General features: G+C 37.7%; 1 protein-coding gene across 1 annotated transcript; it reads right to left on the bottom strand.

The window, feature by feature from the left end:
* Positions 1-1,659: 1,659 nt before the first annotated feature.
* Positions 1,660-20,931, bottom strand: MTFR1 (mitochondrial fission regulator 1). The gene is made up of 8 exons (XM_082479628.1): positions 20,892-20,931; positions 20,326-20,468; positions 16,909-17,007; positions 10,222-10,340; positions 7,164-7,405; positions 5,329-5,581; positions 4,977-5,145; positions 1,660-3,336 (listed from the first exon to the last, which is right to left on the bottom strand). Exons 1-8 carry the CDS (start codon positions 20,899-20,901, stop codon positions 3,277-3,279), a joined length of 1,095 nt encoding a protein of 364 aa, XP_082335754.1. The 5' UTR covers positions 20,902-20,931; the 3' UTR covers positions 1,660-3,276.
* Between the last annotated feature and the right edge of the window lie 853 nt (positions 20,932-21,784).

Below are 21,784 nucleotides of genomic sequence, written 5' to 3'. Positions count from 1 at the left end.
TTTTTTGAACCTGCGTGAACTTCCTTCCTTTGCTGTCAGTGCAAGTTCTTGCTGTTGTCTGACTTCAAGGGAGAAGGATCAAATGGGATAACGAGCTTTGGTTGTAACAGAACAGCCTTATTTTAACAGGTTGTTTTTGAAAGGGTGATACTGGCTAGCGGTGTTGGGAGCTGTCAGGACAAAGAGGTAACGGCTGTCTATGAGTAACTTACTACAGAGAGACTGCAGCTAAGCTTCCTTACAGCCTGTATGCATTCGCAGGGTTAAGTGTGGAAAAGTACTGATTCCTCTTTGACATTTTTGAATAAAGCGTATTCCAAGCTTGCAGCTATTTTCAAAACAACCACTCAGATCGGTATCTGATGATGCCTTCTGTGACTTTTTTCTTTTTTTTTTTTTTGAAAATGTGACTTGGTTAAAGAGGGGGCCTCAACAGCACTATAAATTTTGCAACTTGTTACAGGCTATTTATAAGCATATTTTAATATGTAATTTTAATGAAAATTAAAATGAATGCATTTACAAATGTGTATATAGCCATATTTCAATATAATATTTATAAGCAACCTGTGAATTCTTTAACACTGTGCAATCTTGCTGTCCTCTGCTCTGATAGGAACCAGTACAGCTTGTCACGGTGCAAGAGTAAAACCAGAGTGGTTTTGTTCTAAGCCACTTCTAGAAAGGGGCTCCTGTCTTTTCCTACCAGACTGGATTTAAAAAGATTGATTCTAATCCCATTTATTAGTGTACGTGGAAGCTTCTGACATTTGACTGAATTTAAAAAAACAAAAAACTTAATGCCTTTTCTTGCACATGCTGCCTAGAAATTCCTTCTACAATCTACATGGAGCTTCAACATTCTGACAGCTTAAACCCTTCGTGTGAGAGCTGAGGGCGCACATGTGGCAGGAGTGTACCTACTGTGCCACACGTGAGTACAGAGATGTGGTACCTGGCCTCCATCCCCTAACACCACAAATTGCTTTAATCTACGGATCTGCTCCCAGTGGGCCGCAGTGTTCACTGACACACACACACAGTGACAGACACAAACAGGCCTCAGGTTATGTCTAAGGTCTCTGCCCTGTGTGTGAATGTCCTTCGTTTGAGCACTTCTGCTTGAGGTGTTTTTCTGTGGGCAGTGGCATTCATTGTGCATGTGAAAGATTTCAAGTAGAAAGATACAACTTAAGGTACAGAAAAGTATGAAATAAATTATTTGATAGCAGCTTTGTGATTTTATTTTCTTCTGCAGATGACATTTCTTTTACCATAATTTTATGTCACTAAATAAGGCTCACCACGTGTTTTTGTATTTCTGGGGTGTTGGATACCTGCACCTCACAGCAGCAGTCCAAACTGACGATGTCTGGTGTGGGTTTTTCTCATGATTTAGCCTACGTCAAGTGGTGTCCTAAATTTTACAAGTTAATGATTTGACTGAGTTACTTCAGTTAAACGCTGATGTTTAAAATAATGTAAACTGAAACACTAACTGAGGTTTTGTCTCTGAAAGAAGAAAACTTGAACATTTCTGAAGCTGTGGCCCTTTGGGAGGGGGATGGTTGTGCCACACCAAGGGACTGTTGGGGAATGTAAGTATATTTTATTGTGGCTGCTGTTGTTTGTAGAGTACCACAAATCACATAGGCAATGTTTATTTTAACCGCTTTTAATTTTATATTGTGGCAATAGAGCATTAAATACAAAACTTGAAACCAAAATTAGCTTTCAGAAAGGTGTTTTAAAGGCATTTAAAAGAACACAAAGACTTAATGGCCTATCAGTAAGACTGAGGGCAGAGCGTTTTGGAAGTTACATTGTGTACATATTAACACCATTTCAAGTTTCATACCAGAAAGCATCCTCCTCAATTGTAAAATCTACACTCCAGTTATAAGCAGCAAAGCTTCAGTCATCTTCAGTAACCTAGTCAGAGCCATTCAGCTGTCTTGATTTATTTCGGAAGTACTGCCGTTTTCTAGGAAGAGAAAACGGCAGCTCCAAGAGGCACTTGTACTCGTTCCAGCAGCCAGATCAACTTAGAACACTGAAATACCCAGACTCAGCTTTTTCTACGCTCGTGTATGGCCAGAGCAAAGCCTGGCTTCGTTGAAGTGTGCAGCTAAGTTGTAGCTCTCTGGTTCCCAAACAGCTTTTTTAAACCTGAATTTTATTTTTAGCTTGGGCCCTTTCTACATCTGTGGCTGGGGACATGAGCTCAGGTGGTCGGTTAATGAGCTAGCTCTGTACAGGTCTGGCAGCAAATAGCTGCTATGGGAAGTTCCCAGAAGGGCTCCCCCTGGAAAAACAGGTTATGTGCAGCAGCTTATACCATCTCTTCCCTGCGAATAAAAACGGGGGTTTGTGCCATCCCCAGCTGCTAGAAAGCTAACCAGGGACCCAAGACCGCTGAGGATAAAAAGGTGTCCATTAGCATCTCTTCGCACAGCTGAGTTGAGCAATATATTTTTGGCAACTTGCACCCCACAGTGCTTTGTAGCTTTTTTTCTTGTCTACACCACTTCTACGCTAGTTAACACATACTCTGACACTAAGTGTTTTACTTTTCTGCTGTCTACTGGTTACTTCAAATTCATTGGACTACCTATTTATTCACAGAGGCTCCCACAGCACAACTGACTCACTCATCATGCACTCCACATTGGCCACAGTATTACAGAAGTAGGTTTTCTCTTTTACCCTTTTGAAAAAAATGTACTACTACTTAAAATGTCTCATACCAGGTGACCTCTGCAGCAGATTTAAGTTTTCACTTTCTTTCACTAGGAAGAAGAATGCATTCAGGTTTTCTTTGGGCTAAAAATTTGCTAAAATTAAGTTTAAAAGAAAGACTTTGACATGAAAAATTCAGTATCAAATTAAACATTGTAGTGCAAGTTACAGTTAGAGCTCAAATAACATATTAACTTAAGGGTGTAGCACTATCATTATTAACAGGTACACAAATTTTCAAGGTGGTCAGTTATGCACCAAGAATGTTGTATATGTAACTTAGTGTTAATAAACTAAAACCACCACATAAGTCTGAGTAGAAAGCCAGGTCTGAATAAAAAATTAATACCTGAGTATAATGGTAAAATTTATTCCCCTTGATAAATCACATACAAACATGTTTAGAGCCTCAGTTCTACGTTTCACATTAGGTTTTTTCCTGTGTTATAAGAGACCCCTCGGTACTAGTGCTATTTGCAACATAGAAGATTTCAGACAAAACAGCTCAACAGTCTTTCGCGTAGTGATCTTAATACGTTAAGATTTTTCAATTAAAGTCTTCATTTTTCCTGTAGATTTCAGCATGTGCGGTCCAAACTGAGAAGGAAACCAGAAACACATTCAGGTTGCTTTCAACAGAAACCTAGTTGAACTATTACGCATCTGAGTTGTAAGTAAAACTAGAACTTGGGCAGAGAGAATTTCCTTTATCAACCTGCTGCTCTGCATGTGGATTTCACCTACTTCATAACCACGAAGTAAAGGGAAACTTGTGTCAGCAATCAGCTGAAATTGCTCAGATGAGGCAGCTAACCACCTGCTGGAGCAGCTCTGACTAGAGAGTTCACTCTGCCATAGCAAAATAAGACGACAGATGCAGTTAACTTTAGAAGTTGACAACCAATTGCTCTAGAGGCAGTTTAACAGTATTTCTGTTCTTACTCTATCCTGCGTTCTTCTGCAAGTCCTTTTAAACAACTGTACCATACAAGGATATCATACGAGCAATGATCTAGCAAAGTAGTTACATATTCATAAGTAATTGATGATGGATGTTTATTAGCTCATTATGCATTATGGTTCAATGTTCTGTCATTTAACAAATAAAACCCTTCAATTTTCTTAGCTTTGGAGGACTTGATGATCCTCATTCTCCAAAGATGGACTGTAAATTTCAAAACTGGAAAGTCACGAAAAACCTACGTGTGAAAAACACATTGCCAACTCATGTTCTTTTCCTTAAAGTCCCAGAAATGCTGAGAAAAGAGTGACTGGTTCTTGGGGAATATCTAGCCATTTAGATACAAAGAACAGTCTGAACATTACAGGAATATGCCTTAAAGGCCTAAACCAGAAGGCAAGTAAGGCAACATTAATGAGCTGAAGTACTCAGAAGTCCTGAGATTTGTGGCTTGGGAATCTTATTTTCCCCAGAACTTAATTCAGCTTTTGGAGTTCTGTGTGCATTTTTTTTTTAAAGTGCACAAAGAGAAAAATAACTCTTTACTCTTCCTCTCTGGTGCTATAGCACAAGGCTTCAAGGATTGTTTACTAACAAAACTAATCTATACTAGCCTCATTTTTAAGTAAGTGTATATTGCTAGAAACTTGAACATTCACTGCTTAAAAGCCCCTTCCTTCAAATTCAAATCAAGCTGAAATAAACTAGAAGCTATTAACTTGTATCATAATGTGGACTTTAAATATAATTTCATTTTAACACTCTCACACTATAAAGAAACTCGTTTTATTTACTCAGCATTTCCAATTATTAGAAGAAACACTCTATATACCAAGATCCAGCAGGGATTCTGAACAATTTGCTTTCTGCATTCCTAGGAATGGCTAACGTGTTTCAGGATCTTGCCTCAAAGTTTCACGTGCTATCTGAATGGTTAAGGTTAGTAATAATAGGCAAACTCAGTTCAGATTTGATTCTGATATGAGCCCTTAAGAATAGAGTTTTCAGAATATGGCATGCTCATGGCAACAGAAAATATTTTTGTTGTTTTTTTAAAAATAAGAAAACCATAATAGGCTTTTAAAACTTGGGCCAAAAGATTACATAATCTTAAAACTTGAAACTAAAATCCTGGTGTATCGGCAGTACTTCATAGGGTTTTGTGGACAGGGATGCTAACTCGTAGGTATTTGCATACGTTGGCAGAAAGACATACACTGGCTTTCACGACAACTATAATTTAGTCTAAGCATGTGTTCAGAATCACAATACTCACCAGCACTACCTCAGTCTTTGTCTTTGTTTCAGTCTTTGGAATGACTTTTTCTGTTTCACTTTGGCTGTCGCTTCGGTATCGATAAGCAAATTTCTTCTTGAGTGCTTCTGCTATTAATGCTGCTGGATCGGTAGGGTCAGCCACTTTAGATTTTGTACCTTCTGATGATCTAGAAAAGAAAATGAGAAGCATTAACAGAGTCTAAAACAAAGCTTCAGGAGTTGTGAATGCTTTTGCATTCTGTTTGTCAGATGTTACATCAGCATCTGTCTCACCTTGAAATAGTTCTGAGTCATAAAAACAAATTATTAATGCAAATGCTAATACATTGATATTTATTTATATTTATTACCTTTTCACTGAGCGTAGTTTCACACTGTTCATGTCTTTGAGGATTTCTAGCATGTTTGGTATGTCAGATTTCTTTGGCCCATTTTCTGCCAGATTCTGTCCAGAGTTCGTTTTTTTGTTTTTCCTTTCTTTAATGAGCTCAATTGCAGACGTACTTGGTTGTAGACCTGGGGGAGGGAGTGGTGGTGGAGGAGGCGGTGGCGGTGGTGGAGGTGCAACAGGGACAGGAGCTGAAGCAACTGGGCTTGGCCCAACTACAAATAAAACATGCAATACGTGTCAGTTTACTTGTAAATCCCCTGTATATCTCACAAATGCTCAGGTAAGAATATGACCATGCTAGCTTCTTTAGATTATCATATAATTTTTTCTGCTCCTAATGTTATCAGCATTTCACTTTCTTCTGAGAGGCAGGCACTGACTTAGTTGCATACAATCTGCCCTGTAAGCAGTGTTTCTTCCTACTTATCACAAATAAGAAATGACTGTACAAGATTTTGAAATGTGAATTTCGGGGCTCAAGTAGTGCTTAAATTGAAGCTTATTCCAGCTCGCTGAGGTTAAGGATTTTTAGGCCAGCTAATCATCTGTCTGAAGACAGAGATTCACACGATAATCTTGATTTGAAGTTCCCTGTACTCTTTACCTAAAAATTGTTGTTATAAATATAATAGCAGTAATAACTTGACAAGTAAATGAAGAAACCTCTGCTCAAATGCACCTTTAAGGAAATCAACAAAACCAGATCAAACCAAAGCTTTGAGGCTTGGAGTATAAAGTGTGTAAAGATATGTATATAGATAATCCAGAGGACTGTGTACATGTAGACATACAGAGTGTAATTACCATACTCTACCAGAAGAGGGAGGTAAAGATGAGAAAATAAAAATTTAATTTTCCTAGTAAACAGAGGTAAAGGGAAAATGATGAAAAGTAAGTTAATTATTTCACAAAGCCCCCACAATAATTACAATTCAAGAGTGAAACCATGTGATCCTTAAAACTATTTCATAGTTTTGAATACGAGCAGTTAAGGAAAAATAAAGTAACTGCTATCAGTTCACAGACAAAAACTAAATTAGAGCATCTGAAGAATCAGAATATGATTTTATACATAAACAAAGGCAAAACTGTACTTGTTAAGTAACCTTGGGAAAGAATGAAAACTGAATGGCTGTCATTTGCAGTCGACAAGGGCCATCTCCCACTAACCTTTGGAGATGGCAGACTTAGAACTAGAAGGCAGTCAGAGGTGAGAGAAAGAGAAGAAAAAAAACTCAAGAAAATAAGAATTATTCTGTTCACTACCAGAAGCAGTGCACCACTTTGGGGTCCATCTGGACAATGTGTCTGATTCCAAAGATGATTCCAGGAAACAATTAATCTCCTTTTCTGTTATTTATTTCATAAACCTGATACGTATATTGCTTTGTGATACGAGAGTGCTTATTTCATTACTGGATGAGAAGACTTCAGTGTTAGTAATTAAGTTACATGCTTTTAGTTTGGTTTAAGCCATCGTGTTTATCATAAGCTTTGCTCTGAAAGCTGTTTAATATTTTACTCATCTACAGATTCAGAATTCTGGCAGACTTTCACACAAACATGAAGACTTTTGGAATACTAGAAAATACAGAAAATCTGGCATGTTTCTTGTCTTCAAGACCTATTCTGTATCCCTTGGTTAGCATGCTGTGTCCGTCTACCAAACTAACCAAAACAACAGAGGAATGTTCAGTGTTGCAGCATCTCACAAAAACAAATTAGCACATTATTAATTATAAAAGGGACAAATTAATTAACTAATTTTTGCTAAGAGTACAGCAAATTTAATACCTGCTGTCAGGTTCTGTTGTTCTTGCAAGATTACAATTTTGGCTATTTGTGCTCTTAAAGTAGCTAGTTCGTTTTCTAGAGCACTGATCTTCTGCAGAGCTTCTTCATTTGCGATCGCTGTGCTCCTGGACACTGGTTCTTCTTCCAATGGGTTTTGTAAGGACATCTGTCTGCATGGGGACTTTCCAGAATGATGTAGATCACCTGAAAGAGGCTGGGCTGGTTTTGACCAAACTTCTGACCTATAACAAAAATATCACAAGATTCCTTTTTTAAAGGCTTTGTAATAGATAAAAAACTAGCACAACATTACATACAAACCAGGAGTACAAGCTGAAGGCCTGACTTCAAAATTGTCTTTACACAAATCATTTCCACTAAGACATTATATAGCTTAAAGTAAGTAAGGGCTTCACATCCTTTCTGTTTGCATCACTAGCAGCATTACTTCTCTTCCTCTAGCCAGCTTTTTGGGGAATCCTTGATTTTGGGAGAAAAACAAAATACATTCCCCTTTACCCCCAATCTATTTCTCTGCATGATACTTTATTTTCTGTTGGAATTAAGATTTAAATTTGGGTTTGCCCAAATGCTACCATTTTTCCCCCATAGGCTGCAAATGGTTACTTGTAAGTTGATTCCTTTGAAGAAGAAGGAAGACTTTCTTAATTCCACAGCGTATTTTTGTAATTTTTGGACTTCTGAAGGGACAGTCCTCTATTTTAGCAGTGTTGGGAGTACAGAGTACATGAAACAGCTTAGTAACACAGAGGCTGCTTATCAGTAAATGTGTTTAGTTTTATTTACTGTGTTAGAAAACTATATATTTATATATAGAGAGAAGAAAAATTCACACAGTTTTGAAGAGTCCATAAGCTCCCCTCCTCTTTCTCACAAAAGCAAGAAATGCAACTGTTGTCTTCCTTTATTACCCATCAAAGCTCAAGCTATGTTAAACGCTGAGGCATTACTAAGCATCCACAGTCAAATTAGCACTGACAAAACGTTATATTCACTGAAACACCAACATTTTTAGTTTATCTCAAGTATTTGAGCAACCTGATCTAGTTGAAGATGTCCCTGCTTGTTGCAGGGGAGGCTGGACTAATGACCTTTAAAGGTTCCTTTCAACCTAAACTATTCTATGATTCTGTAAGTAAACTTGATAAGGATTAATGACAACAGATTATCATAAACATTGGAACTGTAAAATATGACCACATACTTAACTCCTCAATCCGCCTTAACTTCAATCCCAAAACTTCTCACTCAGGCAGGTCAGGTGTCCATTATTTATTCAAACATGAAAAGTCAAATCACTAGCCTCAAACTCTCAATGTGTAGAATGGCTCCAGACTGATACAAGTAAAGTGGAAGGAGCCCATGGTCATTTCAGTCTTTAAAACCTGTCTTCTAGAAACTCTTTAAAGGAGCAGAATACCTAAATAACAAGGGTATTTTCCACTCAGAGCAGTAATGGTGTCTTAAGGAAATGTCTTGATTGGAATATAACACTGTGGAAAAATATTATGCCTGAATTGTTACTACTGCTCTGACCAGGGGTAGGGGAAAAATGATTTGTCATTTAGTTGCCTTCTCTATAAAGCTGCATTCGCAGAAGAAACAACTATGTCTGCAAGACTGTTTACAGTGAACGTATATTTATCAGTAACACCTATGTGATCTTGTCGAAACAGAGAATTTCAAATGTCTGGAAAACACCTAATGCATACTAGCTCCACTATATGATACTGTGCACAGACATAATAAATGGTGCATACTGAAATAGTCATATTTGCTAAGTAATTCACTTACCATGCTCCATTATAAGCTGTTTGCCTTAAGGTCACTATATATCTGCAGGATTATTTTAGTCCCATCCCACATCCATCTGTCCCCCTTCCCCCTTCACATGCAGAAATCTCAGCGCATATGCAAGTCCTACATCTTTCATAATAGGTTCTTTGAAGCACCATAGAGCTATTCTCCCTGTTGTCTCCATTAAACATAATAGCTTTACAGTTCAATCCTTAAACAAAATGTTTCTGTGCAAACAAAAGTAGTATTGGCCAGTTAATTTCCTTCACATCAAATAGACTTTACAAATACCGTTTCCCAAACTAGCGTTGATTTCTGTGACTCCCCTCTGAGTTTGTGAAATTAATGTGGCAGTGCCAGAATGTTTGTTATGCAAAGCTTCACTGTGGCAAGTCACATTGGAGGGCATCTAGGTCATTACTAACCTATTTCGTGCTTTCAAATTAAGAACAGTATCCTCCAGTAATCTCTGAAGCCAACAATCCGTGCCTTTCTCTGGAAGGTTAGTTTGCTTAGAAGAGAAACTTCCTCTGCACTACAGAACTGTACCTTTGTTTCTGGCTAGTCTGAGCAGCAATTTGGGTAGTCTGGAATAGAGAACTTCATCACTTCAGCCAACCTGTTTCATGCAGCTACAGTGCTATGGAGTACTCTCAGTCCAACACAACAGTACCTATCCCATCATTCTGGACACAGGTCTCATACTTCCCTGCCAGTTTTTGTTATGAAGATTAAAGACAAAATATAAACCATAATTTTTAATTTGTCTTTAGCAGACTGCAGAGCCTTAACCAGGAAGGTGAAAAACAATGTGCCAATTACTGGATTGTCAGAATGACCGTTGCTGCTAATTAGGAAGCTGTACAGTACACCACCCCGTATTAAAGAAAATCTCAGTGCCATACCACAGCAGACATTTCTGTGGGGACAAGGTTGCTTGAAGCTGTCACATGCAATTCTTTGCAATAATTAAGTAAAGAAAAAAAAAAAAACCAAAACAGTCTTCCTTGTATAAAGCCAATCTCCTATATGTCCTCAAACCAGTCTTTCGTTCATAATCCTGTTAGTCTAACCTCTACTTCTTTTCCAGACCCTACCTCTTCTATCGCTCTTCCCTCTCTCTTCTCCCATCATTCAAGTGCTCTCCATTAATTGCAATGCACAGTAGATTCTCGCTGGAGAGAAGCTGAAGTGAGAGGAAGAAGCCTATAAGTTCAAAAAGAAGATTTGAGGAGCATACCTGAGCCTTGTAGAGACTTCACCTTCTTCTTGAGCAACCCATCCCACATCTGCAAAGGAGGCCACTGCATCTTCCCTAAATTGATGAAGATGATTTCCCTCTGTGGCATGAGAAGTAAGCTAAATTTTAAAGACAAGATTGAGGGTTTTAGAGTCACTATTCCCAGCCCAAGTCACAGTTATTTTACCCAATACTTTTAGTGAGGCTACATGTGACTATTAACACATACATGCACAAAACACATCTGTAGACTTAGCACATTGAATTCTGTTCTGGTCTTGGTCCAGAACCATTTCACTGACTTCAAACTATTCAATCTAGTCTGCTGAACACTTTACAGAGGTTCACAGCTGACTACATATACCATCACATCACACTACTGAACACTAAAAATCCAATGCAAATTGTTACCTTAAAGAGAAACAAACATCAACATTCTCAAGCGTTTGCTAACTCAACGTTTTAAATTATGTTCATGATGAGAAGTTAAAAGAGACATTAAGGCTATTAGTACTTTTAAAGTTTTTTGCTCTGATATAGTATTATTTTGCAAGTGAAATTCTGAAGCATGTTTCCCTTTCCCTACAACTTCCAGAATTTCTGTGCAAGAATAAAGGTGTGTACATTACATGGGGGGGAACACGACACGACCAAAGAGCCATTTCTATTAGCTTAGTAATCACAAAGACTTTGAGAGATAGGATGCAATCATAACAGAAAACGCTTTTGCTAACAACCTTACTTACAGCATGCCAAACAAATTTACCATTTTCCAGCATGGTTCTACCATTAGCTTTATAGCTGTTTGAAGCCAAAGGCGCGCCAGGCTCCAGAGACTGGAACCTTTCTTAGATTTACAATTAAGTGACCTGAGGGGAGATTTGGAAAATTGTTTGGACCATCAATACATGCTCCATAGCCAGAACTATATAAAATGGTTCCAAATTTACTCTGAAATACTTGCTGCTTCCCTGGGTTAGACAAGGGCATGTGTACTTAGTCACCGGACTACTGAACAGCCTGGTCTCAGTATCTTAGCACATAAAAGCTACAGATCTTTCAGTAACTTCTTCTGCTCAGTCACAGTATCACAGTATGCTAGGGATTGGAAGGGACCTCAAAAGATCATCTAGTCCAATCCCCCTGTCGGAGCAGGAACACCTAGATGAGGTTGCACAGGAAGGCGTCCAGGCGAGTTTTGAATGTCTCCAGAGAAGGAGACTCCACAACCTCCCTGGGCAGCCTGTTCCAGTGCTCTGTCACCCTCACTGAGAAGAAGTTTCTTCTCAAATTTAAGTGGAACCTCTTGTGTTCCAGCTTGAATCCATTACCCCTTGTCCTATCATTGGTTGCTACTGAGAAGAGCCTGGCTCCATCCTCATGACATTCCCCCTTTATATATTTATAAACGCTAATAAGATCACCCCTCAGTCTCCTCTTCTCCAAACTAAAGAGACCCAGCTCCCTCAGTCTTTCCTCATAAGGGAGATGCTCCACTCCCTTAATCATCTTAGTTGCCCTACGCTGGACTCTCTCCAGCAGCTCTCTGTCCCTCTTGAACTGAGGGGCCCAGAACTGGACACAATATTCCAGATGCGGTCTCACCAGGGCAGAGTAGAAGGGAAGGAGGACCTCTCTCGATCTGCTAACCACCCCCCTTCTAATACAGCCCAGGATGCCATTGGCCTTCTTGGCCACAAGGGCACAGTGCTGGCTCATGGTCATCCTGCTGTCCACCAGGACCCCCAGGTCCCTTTCCTCTACACTGCTCTCTAACAGGTAGCTCCCCATCCTATACTGGAACCTGGGGTTGCTTCTGCCCAGATGTAGGACCCTACACTTTCCCTTGTTGTATTTCATTAAGTTATTCCCTGCCCAAATCTCCAGCCTGTCCAAGTCTCTCTGGATGGCAGCACAGCCCTCTGGCGTGTCAGCCACTCCTCCTAGCTTAGTGTCATCAGCAAACTTGCTGATAGTACACTCAATTCCCTCATCTAAATCATTGATGAATATATTGAATAATATGGGCCCCAGTACCAACCCTTGAGGCACTCCACTGGTTACCGGCCTCCAACTGGACTCTACCCCATTGACTACGACTCTCTGGCTTCTCTCCTTCAGCCAGTTCGCAGTCCACCTAATTATCCGATCATCCAGTCCACACTTCCTCAGTTTAGCCATGAGGATGCTGTGGGAGACCGTGTCAGTCTGTCACCTTGAGTTACTTATTTCCAATGCAAATATGCCACCTCTTTTGCTTGTATTACATACAATCCACAGGGCAAATTCGCAGGAGTCATTGCCGCTGTTTAAGTGCTGCCTGCTGCTGGGAGCAGCCAAGAAGCTAGTAATGCTGACAAAGATGGTGGTAGTATGTAGCAGTCTGAGAAGACAGTTTGGATCCAGCCTGTTGGCACTTAGGTCAATTTTCAAGGCAAGTCACCTCTGTAAGAGGAAACTATTATGTAGCAGCAATTATGAAATGTTAGCATTAACTTGCATTTGTAGTAGACTTATCACAGTAGGACTGCAGTCTGAATGGGGTGAAATAATTTCTGAAGAACATTCACAGATATTTTCATTGTAGCCTTTGATACACTTGTCCCAGGAAGATAGAAGTTGTAGGTTTGGGGTTGTTTTTTCCCCAGGAGTTGTTACAAACAGCTTTGGAAACTGAGATTAGTCATCTTCACCTCACACTCTCGCAACTTGTATGTGAGCCTTTATCACAGCTCCCAGGAGTGTGTATTGGCACCATCAGATCATTTGGAAACAACAGGGTTTTTTCCAGGTAGCATCAGCACAGATGGTAATATGTTTATCGCATTAACAGTTGTGCCTAATACCATCACAGTCTGCCTCTCTTTAAAACAGTCTAGAGAATACTATATTGCATGTTAGGATTTTCATTGTTTAAGGTTTCCTAAGCTTTTTTCTTTTTTAATATAAAAAGAGATTTTCATGACCACAGCATCTGTATTAATGTTAATGGCTATTTAAAAAAATCCATAATACATTAGCCACTTCTTGTAGGTGATACAGATTTTCCTGATGGTAACGGCCACACAAAGAACTATTACCATGAAAAGATTGAAGACACATTTAAATAAAGGCACTACACATACTTGCACAAAAAATAATTTTATAAATCAACAGTAAGGAATGCATTTACCACAGCCAGGTTTCCTGTACTGTGAGATAAATAACTTCTAATCCAACATTTAGTAGCAAGCCTTCTGTTATACTGTGATGCAAGTTTCTTCTTACTTTTATATTCGTATTTATATGTAAACAGAATCTGCTTGTTACCCCATATGCAGATGTTTCTTTTCTCTATCCCTAAGAACAACAAGGCCTTCCACGGCAGTGGATTTTGAATTTCAAGTTAATGCAAGATTTCTACTTTAATATAAAGGTTAAAAGCCAACACCCATCTCTTAAAAACTTTGCCTGTCTGTAGAATGATGTTTAAACAACTCTGTGACTGCTCTATTCCTCCAGCCAATCTCAGTTGAAGAAAACCTGGAAAACTACTCTGCCAGCACCTGAAATGGAGAACACAGAGCTGAAATCAGAGGTCCAGTTCTACTGGATGGCAGGAACGGAACGAAACAATGAAAGTAGCCTGCTTTTCTTTCTCTGGAAACTATGTAGTTGCTTTCCCTTCTTCCTCCTTCACAGGCTTTTTTGCCTATTTCAGTGTGCATGTATGCTGCACACACACACATGCATGCCTGGGGGTTTCAGTCCCATTATTCCACGAATTTCTGAAGAAAAGACTACACATGCTGTACTATTTTGGCTGATGTCATAGAATATCTTGAGTCGGAAGAGACCCATAAAGAATCATTGAGTACAACTCCCAAGGAGTCAACCTTGCCAATGTTTCCACACGATTTCGAACCAGGGACCTTTCACATGTTAGGCAAACGTGATAACCTCAACACTACGGAAATACTACCTATAAGGATGTTAAAGCAGGATCCCTATTTTTTGTTTGCTCCAGGAAGTGGAAAGTAAAACAAATATTTTTATATATTTAAGGATAGATTAAAAACTCTAATTTCAAATTACTAATACAGTTAGATATCAAACATTTGGAAAAACTGCTTCAAGTAAGACAAACTTGCTGTGATTTTTTCAAATTATCCCAGTAAATTCTGATGTTTGCTACGTGCACACCAATTCCTTAGGAGACTTCTACTGAATTATCAGGTTTCCATCAGACAAACAGAAGCATGGAACTAGAACGTAGATGCTGTAGCTGAAGGATACTATCTTGAGAGACAGTTTTGTAGGTTTGGTTGAATCTACCTAGGCTATATTGGTAAGTTTAACTTTATTTTCTCCTAAGGACTACAGATAAACCTAAAAAATATGATATACAAAAGAACTATATGAACCATTTTCATTTGTTCATGCTATATAGAGTATATAAGGTAAGCTCTGCCATCACTTACTGAATACATAAGCAGCATTTAGCAATTAATCTAAATGTTGACTATAGACAGATATTATAACAGTCAGTAGCCCTCAAAAATTAAAATGTTAGGCTGCTACTCTTTTTTTAAGATTAGCTGAACAAAAGCATGCTAAAAGAGAAAAAAGAATGAAAACAGGAGAGAGATTCTTTCAATATCTCTTATCCATTTATCATAAGGAAAATTAAGACCTGTGGAAATTCTGTTGCTCTTAGGTAAAGTTTGAAACTGATGATATACATGCACCCTCAGATAAGGCAAGTAAGGTTTGCTTTGGTTTTTAAATAAAGTGACTTACAGCAAGGTTCAGTGCATGGTCCTTTCATAATATAGCTACAGCTGGCAAGAAAGAAAGAGGAAGAAACAGCTATAGGAAAGCGTCAGTTGCAACAGCATAAAAACGATCGAGACCAGTATTGAACTTCACTATAGAATCTTAACGCTGAGATAAAGACATAAAAAACAGATGTTAGCATCACACTTTTACATGTTCAGCAGTTAATATATTAAAATAGTTTAAAGCCTGCATAAACCATATACATTTTAATGTGTTTCAAGGCTCAAATTTTGAAATTCACATTTCTAATTCAATCAACTGACAATTGTACTTCTATTTTTAGGATCCTTTCCCTTCATCTAATAAAAGATGAATGTTTATACTTACTGTGCATAAAATCTACACAAAGCTGACTGAATATCTCTTTAAGAGGAAAAAAGGCAAATATTTTATTTATTCTAACACAGAATTCAGACGAAGACATATACATATTTTTATTTCAACACTAAAAATATTCAGGAACAGATTCCCCAGATGTATCTTACGGCTCTTTGCAAGAACATAAACCAGAAATGTCTTCTTTTATGTACCATATTAAGAGAAGGCAGCATTTGGCTAACTATGTGCAAATAAGCATCATGGCCTTTACAGTACAGAAAATCAGACACATTATAGGAGGACTTCACTTCCTTTCAAATCCAAGGCACTCAGAGCCTTTTGGTAGCATAACTACTATTAATTATATATCCAAAAGTTTATATCCATGTCATTTTGTTGTCCTTCTCACCTGCACAAATCCCCACCCCCACAACGTATGTATTTATGTTTTAAGTTTCACCAAGCCACTAGTCGTGGGAGATGGTTGCCCCCCTGGTTTCTCAGTGTAATTATTTAAGACAGGCAAAATGTTAGCATGGTTTTTACTATCACACCAAAAAGGCTTCTATGGTAACCTGAACTATCTGATTTTGCTACTATAATTTCAAGTCTAAACATTGTTCATCTATTTAATATAGCATAAAGAAATTAATTTAAACAGTGAAAAATTTAGCTGCATGGAAATTATCTTGTCTTAGTGTGGGTGATGATTCCCACCATTCATCTTCACGTTCCCCACCTGTGCTCGGCCCAAGAGACACTCCTCCCTCAGCCTGAGTTTCAAACACTAGATTTCTCCAATTCTATATCCACCCCCTATCCCTAACACACACAGAGTTGGAGATTATGTGTAACAGCTTCCATTTTCCCATCTGTTCCCGAAAGACTTGTTATAAAAAGCAAGGGTTTTCTTCTCCTTAAGCTTTTACCCTCACTCATTACCCTCCCGCTATACGCAGTTGAAGTTAAAAGCAAACAAGTCAGAAAGCTGCACAGAACTGATGTTCCCCTTTCACCTATACAGTGCTAGCAAACATGGTACTCACGTTATCTCATTACTAATTTTTACTTTCTGATAAAGTTGTTTATCTTCCCAAACATTTTTAAGTAACAGTGTTCATCTTTACATGTCTCTTAAGCCTAGTTTATAAGTACTATTTATAGAAATAAGTTTCAAACATTTTTCTCTTTTATGAATGTATTTTTTCCAATACTAACTTTTTTACACTGTATTCCCTCATTTTAGAAGTTCCAATTTCCTTAGGGAAAAAAATTGTTTCAGGTTTCATTATGAGTGCTACAGCAACACAGATTCAGGTTTTAGGCAGTACAGAAACTGAAGAATCCATATTTGGAAAAGATCTAAACTGGAAGTGGGAAGAACTGAAGTAAGCTAATTCTCTTATGTGCCTGGTTTATCATATTCTGCTTTTACAAACCCTCTAGTCATTTATTTAAGTGAATAGCACGTTTATTTAAAATCTTTTGATGCAAGAACAAATCCCTTTATCAGTATAGTGAAACATATTCTAAACTGTTGAGAACACCTACCTGAAACTGAACTCGAGGACACTGTATAAGAGAGAGGTTAGTACCAATTTTTCTTACAATACTTCGAGATGAACCATAAGGCTTGCTTGACCAAAGCACCTAGATGGAAAGGAAAAAGAAGCCAGCTGTTAGGTAACTGATTTTTATATCATATTGGAATAGTTCTCCCTTATCCTTCCACATTATGCTTGTGCTAAACATATTTAAAGTTATTCCCTTCATGCTAGAATAGGATATTATATATATACTGAAATTGGTACAGTGAACTCCTTACATTCTATAGCCAAATTGGCACAAAATTTGTTTTTGTCATTACAATATAGCTATGGCTGTTAAAGTTCAAGACAGCCCTTGCATTAAGTTTAAATACAAAGCAATACATCAGTTAACACAGGCACCTTTGAGAGTTGGAAACACCTTCAAAAGCATAATTTGTCCATTTTCAAGCCAATAAAGAATCTGCATTGGGTCAGACACCTCTTTTTAAGGGGTTTCAAGAAAAGCCACTCAATCATGAATAATTCATAAAGTTACATAATTCTACATTTCCCCAAATACCTTTTTTCTTTTTTAATTAAGAGCTCTTCTAACACAGGAATAGTGTCTACCAGTCTCAATAAAAATAACTATCAGCTAGCATAAACATGAAAATGTAACTGTGAAATTAAGGATCAAGGAAAAGTAAAAGGAGGAAAATACATATGAATGAAACTTTGTCCTAAAAATATTTACATTCACCTAGAGAAAATTCCTCATAGCACCTCACCACAGGTGGCTTTATCAGAACTGTTTCTACTGCAATTCACATTTCTACATTGTTTCATCAGGGATGGAATTTGCTTTCTTTTGTCGTATTTAATGATGGAAATGTTTGCTCTACTATTTACCATAGCTGTATGAAATAAAATGATACTTTAATCCTAGGAGAATACTACAAATTGAGCCAGAACAGAAGCAACAAAACACCCAGAGAGAAGTAGGAAAGATTTCAGCACAGGGAAAGGCAACAAAAACAATGCAAAGAAGAAAAAGCATATTGGGAAGACTAACACAGAGTATATTGTTAGTAAACAATTATAACACTGTATGGTAATTTAAAAAACTTGGCCAGTGTTTACTTACAGCTGCAGATATGAATTTACTACTCAGATCTTTGTTTTTAAAGGTTCATAGCTTCAAGCAAACTCAACATCCTGGTAGAAGGTTGCCCAACAGAGAAAACTCAGATAAAATCCAGGCTATTAATACTGAAACAACCCTCATGTGGCATGGGAATATTGCCTGTATTATTAGTCAAGTACAGCTGTGGGAGTTTCACAACACACAGCTGAATAACATTTTGATATACTAAGCAAAGATCACTACTCTTAGATTTTGAAGGTTCTATTACAAAGAAAGATTTATGCACCATGGCATTTATCCCCAGATTATGTTATCTCAGAAACCTAACACAAACATTTTGCCTATTTCTAAACAAGTATCTTTCCTTCCCTCTGGCTTTATTGGAATGTATAAATTTCATCAAAATAAATGTGCACTGCACATATGCTACGCTATATTCTTACATCAGAGCTGCAACTTTGCCATTAATCCACTCAGATACATTTTTTCCATTCTATGAAACATACATTCTCTTGCTTAATATGCTGCTAAATTTGAACACAATTTTTTTTCAATGCAGAGTACTCTCTTGATTCTGCATTTTGGGTGCCTCAAACAAAGACTTCATATTTGTGACTACCATATCACTGTTTGTCTATTTGTCTGAGCAAATAGCAGGTAGATCAGGAGCCCTCAAAAAAAAGAGTCACTGACAAACAGTACTGCAGTAATACAGTCTCACTATTCACAACAGATTCTGATGTTAGAAGCAGAAGTGTTGCATTAGAAAAAATAATACTAGTCAAGGGAAGGTTTAATTAATTACAAAATTACTTCCACAACAGCAAAAGAACCTAGACTACATGCTGTATTACCAACATTAAGTGCAGTGCATTTTAAATAAGTGGCAAAACATGTCTAGAGATTGCTCAGACCACAGACAAGCCGCTGACTAGCACCCAGATCCTCAAAAATATTTTGTGCCCTACTGCCCTGGAGGTTGTTCAACAACAGTGGTTTGTTGCACCAAAACTTTTAATGACCCAGTTTAGTTAATTCAATATATGCCAGGACAGTATTTTCAGAAAACTGCATGCGAACTGTACCACAAGGTATTGAAATAAATTCAGCACGCCGCTCAGCTGAGCTAATAAGTCTCAGCGCTGCTCTACCCAAGTTCATACAACTTCGTGTTGACTTGAAGCACTGGCAGAGCAAGTCTACAAAGTATTACTTAGTCATACCCTCTTATTGCATCAGTGTTTTGCTGTTGTCCAGAACAGCTGACATTTGGAAACGTAACTGCATTATCACAAGCTTGAAACAAATAGAGAATAGGGGGAAACTGATTAGAAACTTGTTCCTACATCCTATTTAGGCTGAAAGATATTGCTGACAATGACCACAGCAACACCCATGGTAGTCCAGCATATTCTCATAGTTTGAATTTGCTAAGTCACAGTGCATGAAATCTCAGATTAAAGTTTGAATAAAATCCTAAAATACAAATTCTTATTCGTAATTTTAATTTACAGTGTATAAACACTTTCCTCTCCAAAGATTCCCAAGACTGATAAAAGGTTCTACCACCATAATCCAGAGTAAGAACCACCTTTCTAAATACTGCACACAGCTATTAAGGATTTCCCCACTGTTAAAACATTAAAATATTTCAACAACATACAGGGACTACTGCATTGAGGCCCATACTTATACTCAAAATAGGTTCCTAAAGGTCCCAGTGACAAAACAGTTGATGTGGAGCAGATTGCTCTCCCTCTCTGCTAAGCATTCAGAGAACTATATACACTTTGCTCCGAGGAGAGCTATGCATACACATTCCTCTGTTTCCCCAGTAAAGAACACAGCCATATTGCTCTCATGTACTGTAACACTTTCAGGAGAGGTAAATATAGCACAATTATCATCATCTCAGTTTCATGGGACTTCTCATATCTCCAAGGTAAGAGCAAAGAAATAAGATTATTTAAGAATTAACATCACTGTTACAAATCAGTTGAAAATTTTACTTCAGCTTCAAAACACACATAGAAGTCCAGCATGAAAAGCAGTGTTTACAAAGTAAACAGTTTGTTATTAGAGCTAGAAGTAACTGTATAGTATTTTTAACACATATATTATTCAATACTTTTGTGTCCAACTAGTAAACTTCATACTTTCTCAGCAATGCAGAATCATAGACGTATTGAGTATACTTAAAGTGTTCTGCTGGAATAGACAAGCACAAATTGAAATTGATGAAGTGCTTTCTATACCTGATTTTTTGAAAACTTGAAGCAAGTTTGAAACACTTACTGATTCCATGTTTAATCCAACTTGTTCAAAAGCCATCCTAATTAAGCGCTTAAGCCAGCAAATCATCTGGAACGGAAAAAGCCTTTCCAAACTTGGATTTAAGCCTTCCAAACCTACAGGGCTGCGGAGGTTCCATAGTACTTCTGAAACAAGAAACAAAAGAATTTTAGATGCATGTTGGTGGAACATATACAGAAGTAAACTGCTATATGTATTCCTAAAAAAGACAAGCTTTAGAAACAGTTACTGAAAACAAGACATGTTAGGTGACAACAATTCCTAGTACTGCAAAGCATAGGCATTCAGAAGGCCTTTACTTAATACAGGTGATTGATTTTTTTAGTAGTGTCATTTTTAGGAAATCAAAGCTGTTGTGAAGTTAACAATTAAAAAGCTGGGGAAATCACTGCTCACTTGAGCTTGGACAGACGATGGTGTTCAACAGCTCTAAGTGAGCACCAAGCACTATGGAATGCCTACAGCTGGGACTAGCACTAAGATTAAATGGCGATACTCCTATCTAAAACTCATTTCTATGCAGGAACAAACTACAGAAAGCTGATCACCTCTCTTCATTCATATTCGCTGGCAACTTTGCTGTCCCCTTCTTTTTCCCACAACTGAGGAGAGAAAGGAAACATGGAAAAATGACTAACGCAAGAAAATGACAGGAAATAGCCTAGATGTTGGACCTGAAAATATTCAAGCAATTTATAAAGTTGGACAGATTTCAAATACCATCTATTTATATGTACTACCATTCACTTAAATCAAGATGTTTTTATTGCTCCTCTAGTGAAACTAGTCTAGTTTTTCTTTAACTGTGTTCTACACAGTCATAACTTGGACACCACTGAGAAGAGTATGTCACCAAGAAAAAAAGGAAGCCATAGATTTAGGTTTACGTTTGTTTTGTGTATCAGGCTAGCAACAACACTCTGGTGAACCACCCTGAGCAACGTATTTGTAGTATGAACAACAAGTGTTGCTGAAGCTACTATATATACACAGATGGATGACTAAAGCAACATAGCAGCAAGGAACTGGTACTTGGGAAATCTGAAAGTCAGGAGATGGAAAAGTTATGCTGTTTGAAAGTACCCACAAGCATTACAGTTAAACATCATTGTTTCCGTTACAAATGTTTTTTTCAACAGTTTACAGTTCTTTGGTAATAACCTGCTTCTTGTAGAAACTTGGCATGAACAGTACAACTCTACAGTTATCTTTTTTTAAGACAGGCTTAAAAAAAAAGAAAGAAAAAAAAGTTGTTATTAGTTTCTCATCACCATAGAAAGTAAAAGACATTTCCTAACAGGATTTTCTTTTGTTTCTGAATAAGCTAGGAAGAAACTACAAATCTATCAGCTAAAGAAGGATTAATGAAAATGTACAGAATGGAAGCTGCAATTGTTACAAGAAAAACAAGAGGGAAGAATAACGGGCCATCTATCAAACA

This window comes from Vanellus vanellus (assembly GCF_965231255.1).
Source record: "Vanellus vanellus genome assembly, chromosome: 2".
NCBI classification, from domain to species: Eukaryota; Metazoa; Chordata; class Aves; order Charadriiformes; family Charadriidae; genus Vanellus; species Vanellus vanellus.
Note: the sequence above shows the minus strand (reverse complement) of the source record. Positions and strands in the feature narration are given on the sequence as shown.

Bases quoted from the DNA above. Each gene is read 5' to 3' on its own strand.
- MTFR1 (XM_082479628.1), bottom strand. The intron at 5,146-5,328 runs GTAATAAATATA...TTTCTTTTCTAG, and splicing joins AAACTACGCTCAGTGAAAAG to ATCATCAGAAGGTACAAAAT. The intron at 3,337-4,976 runs GTGAGTATTGTG...TTTCCTTCTCAG, and splicing joins CAAAGACTGAGGTAGTGCTG to TTTGGACCGCACATGCTGAA.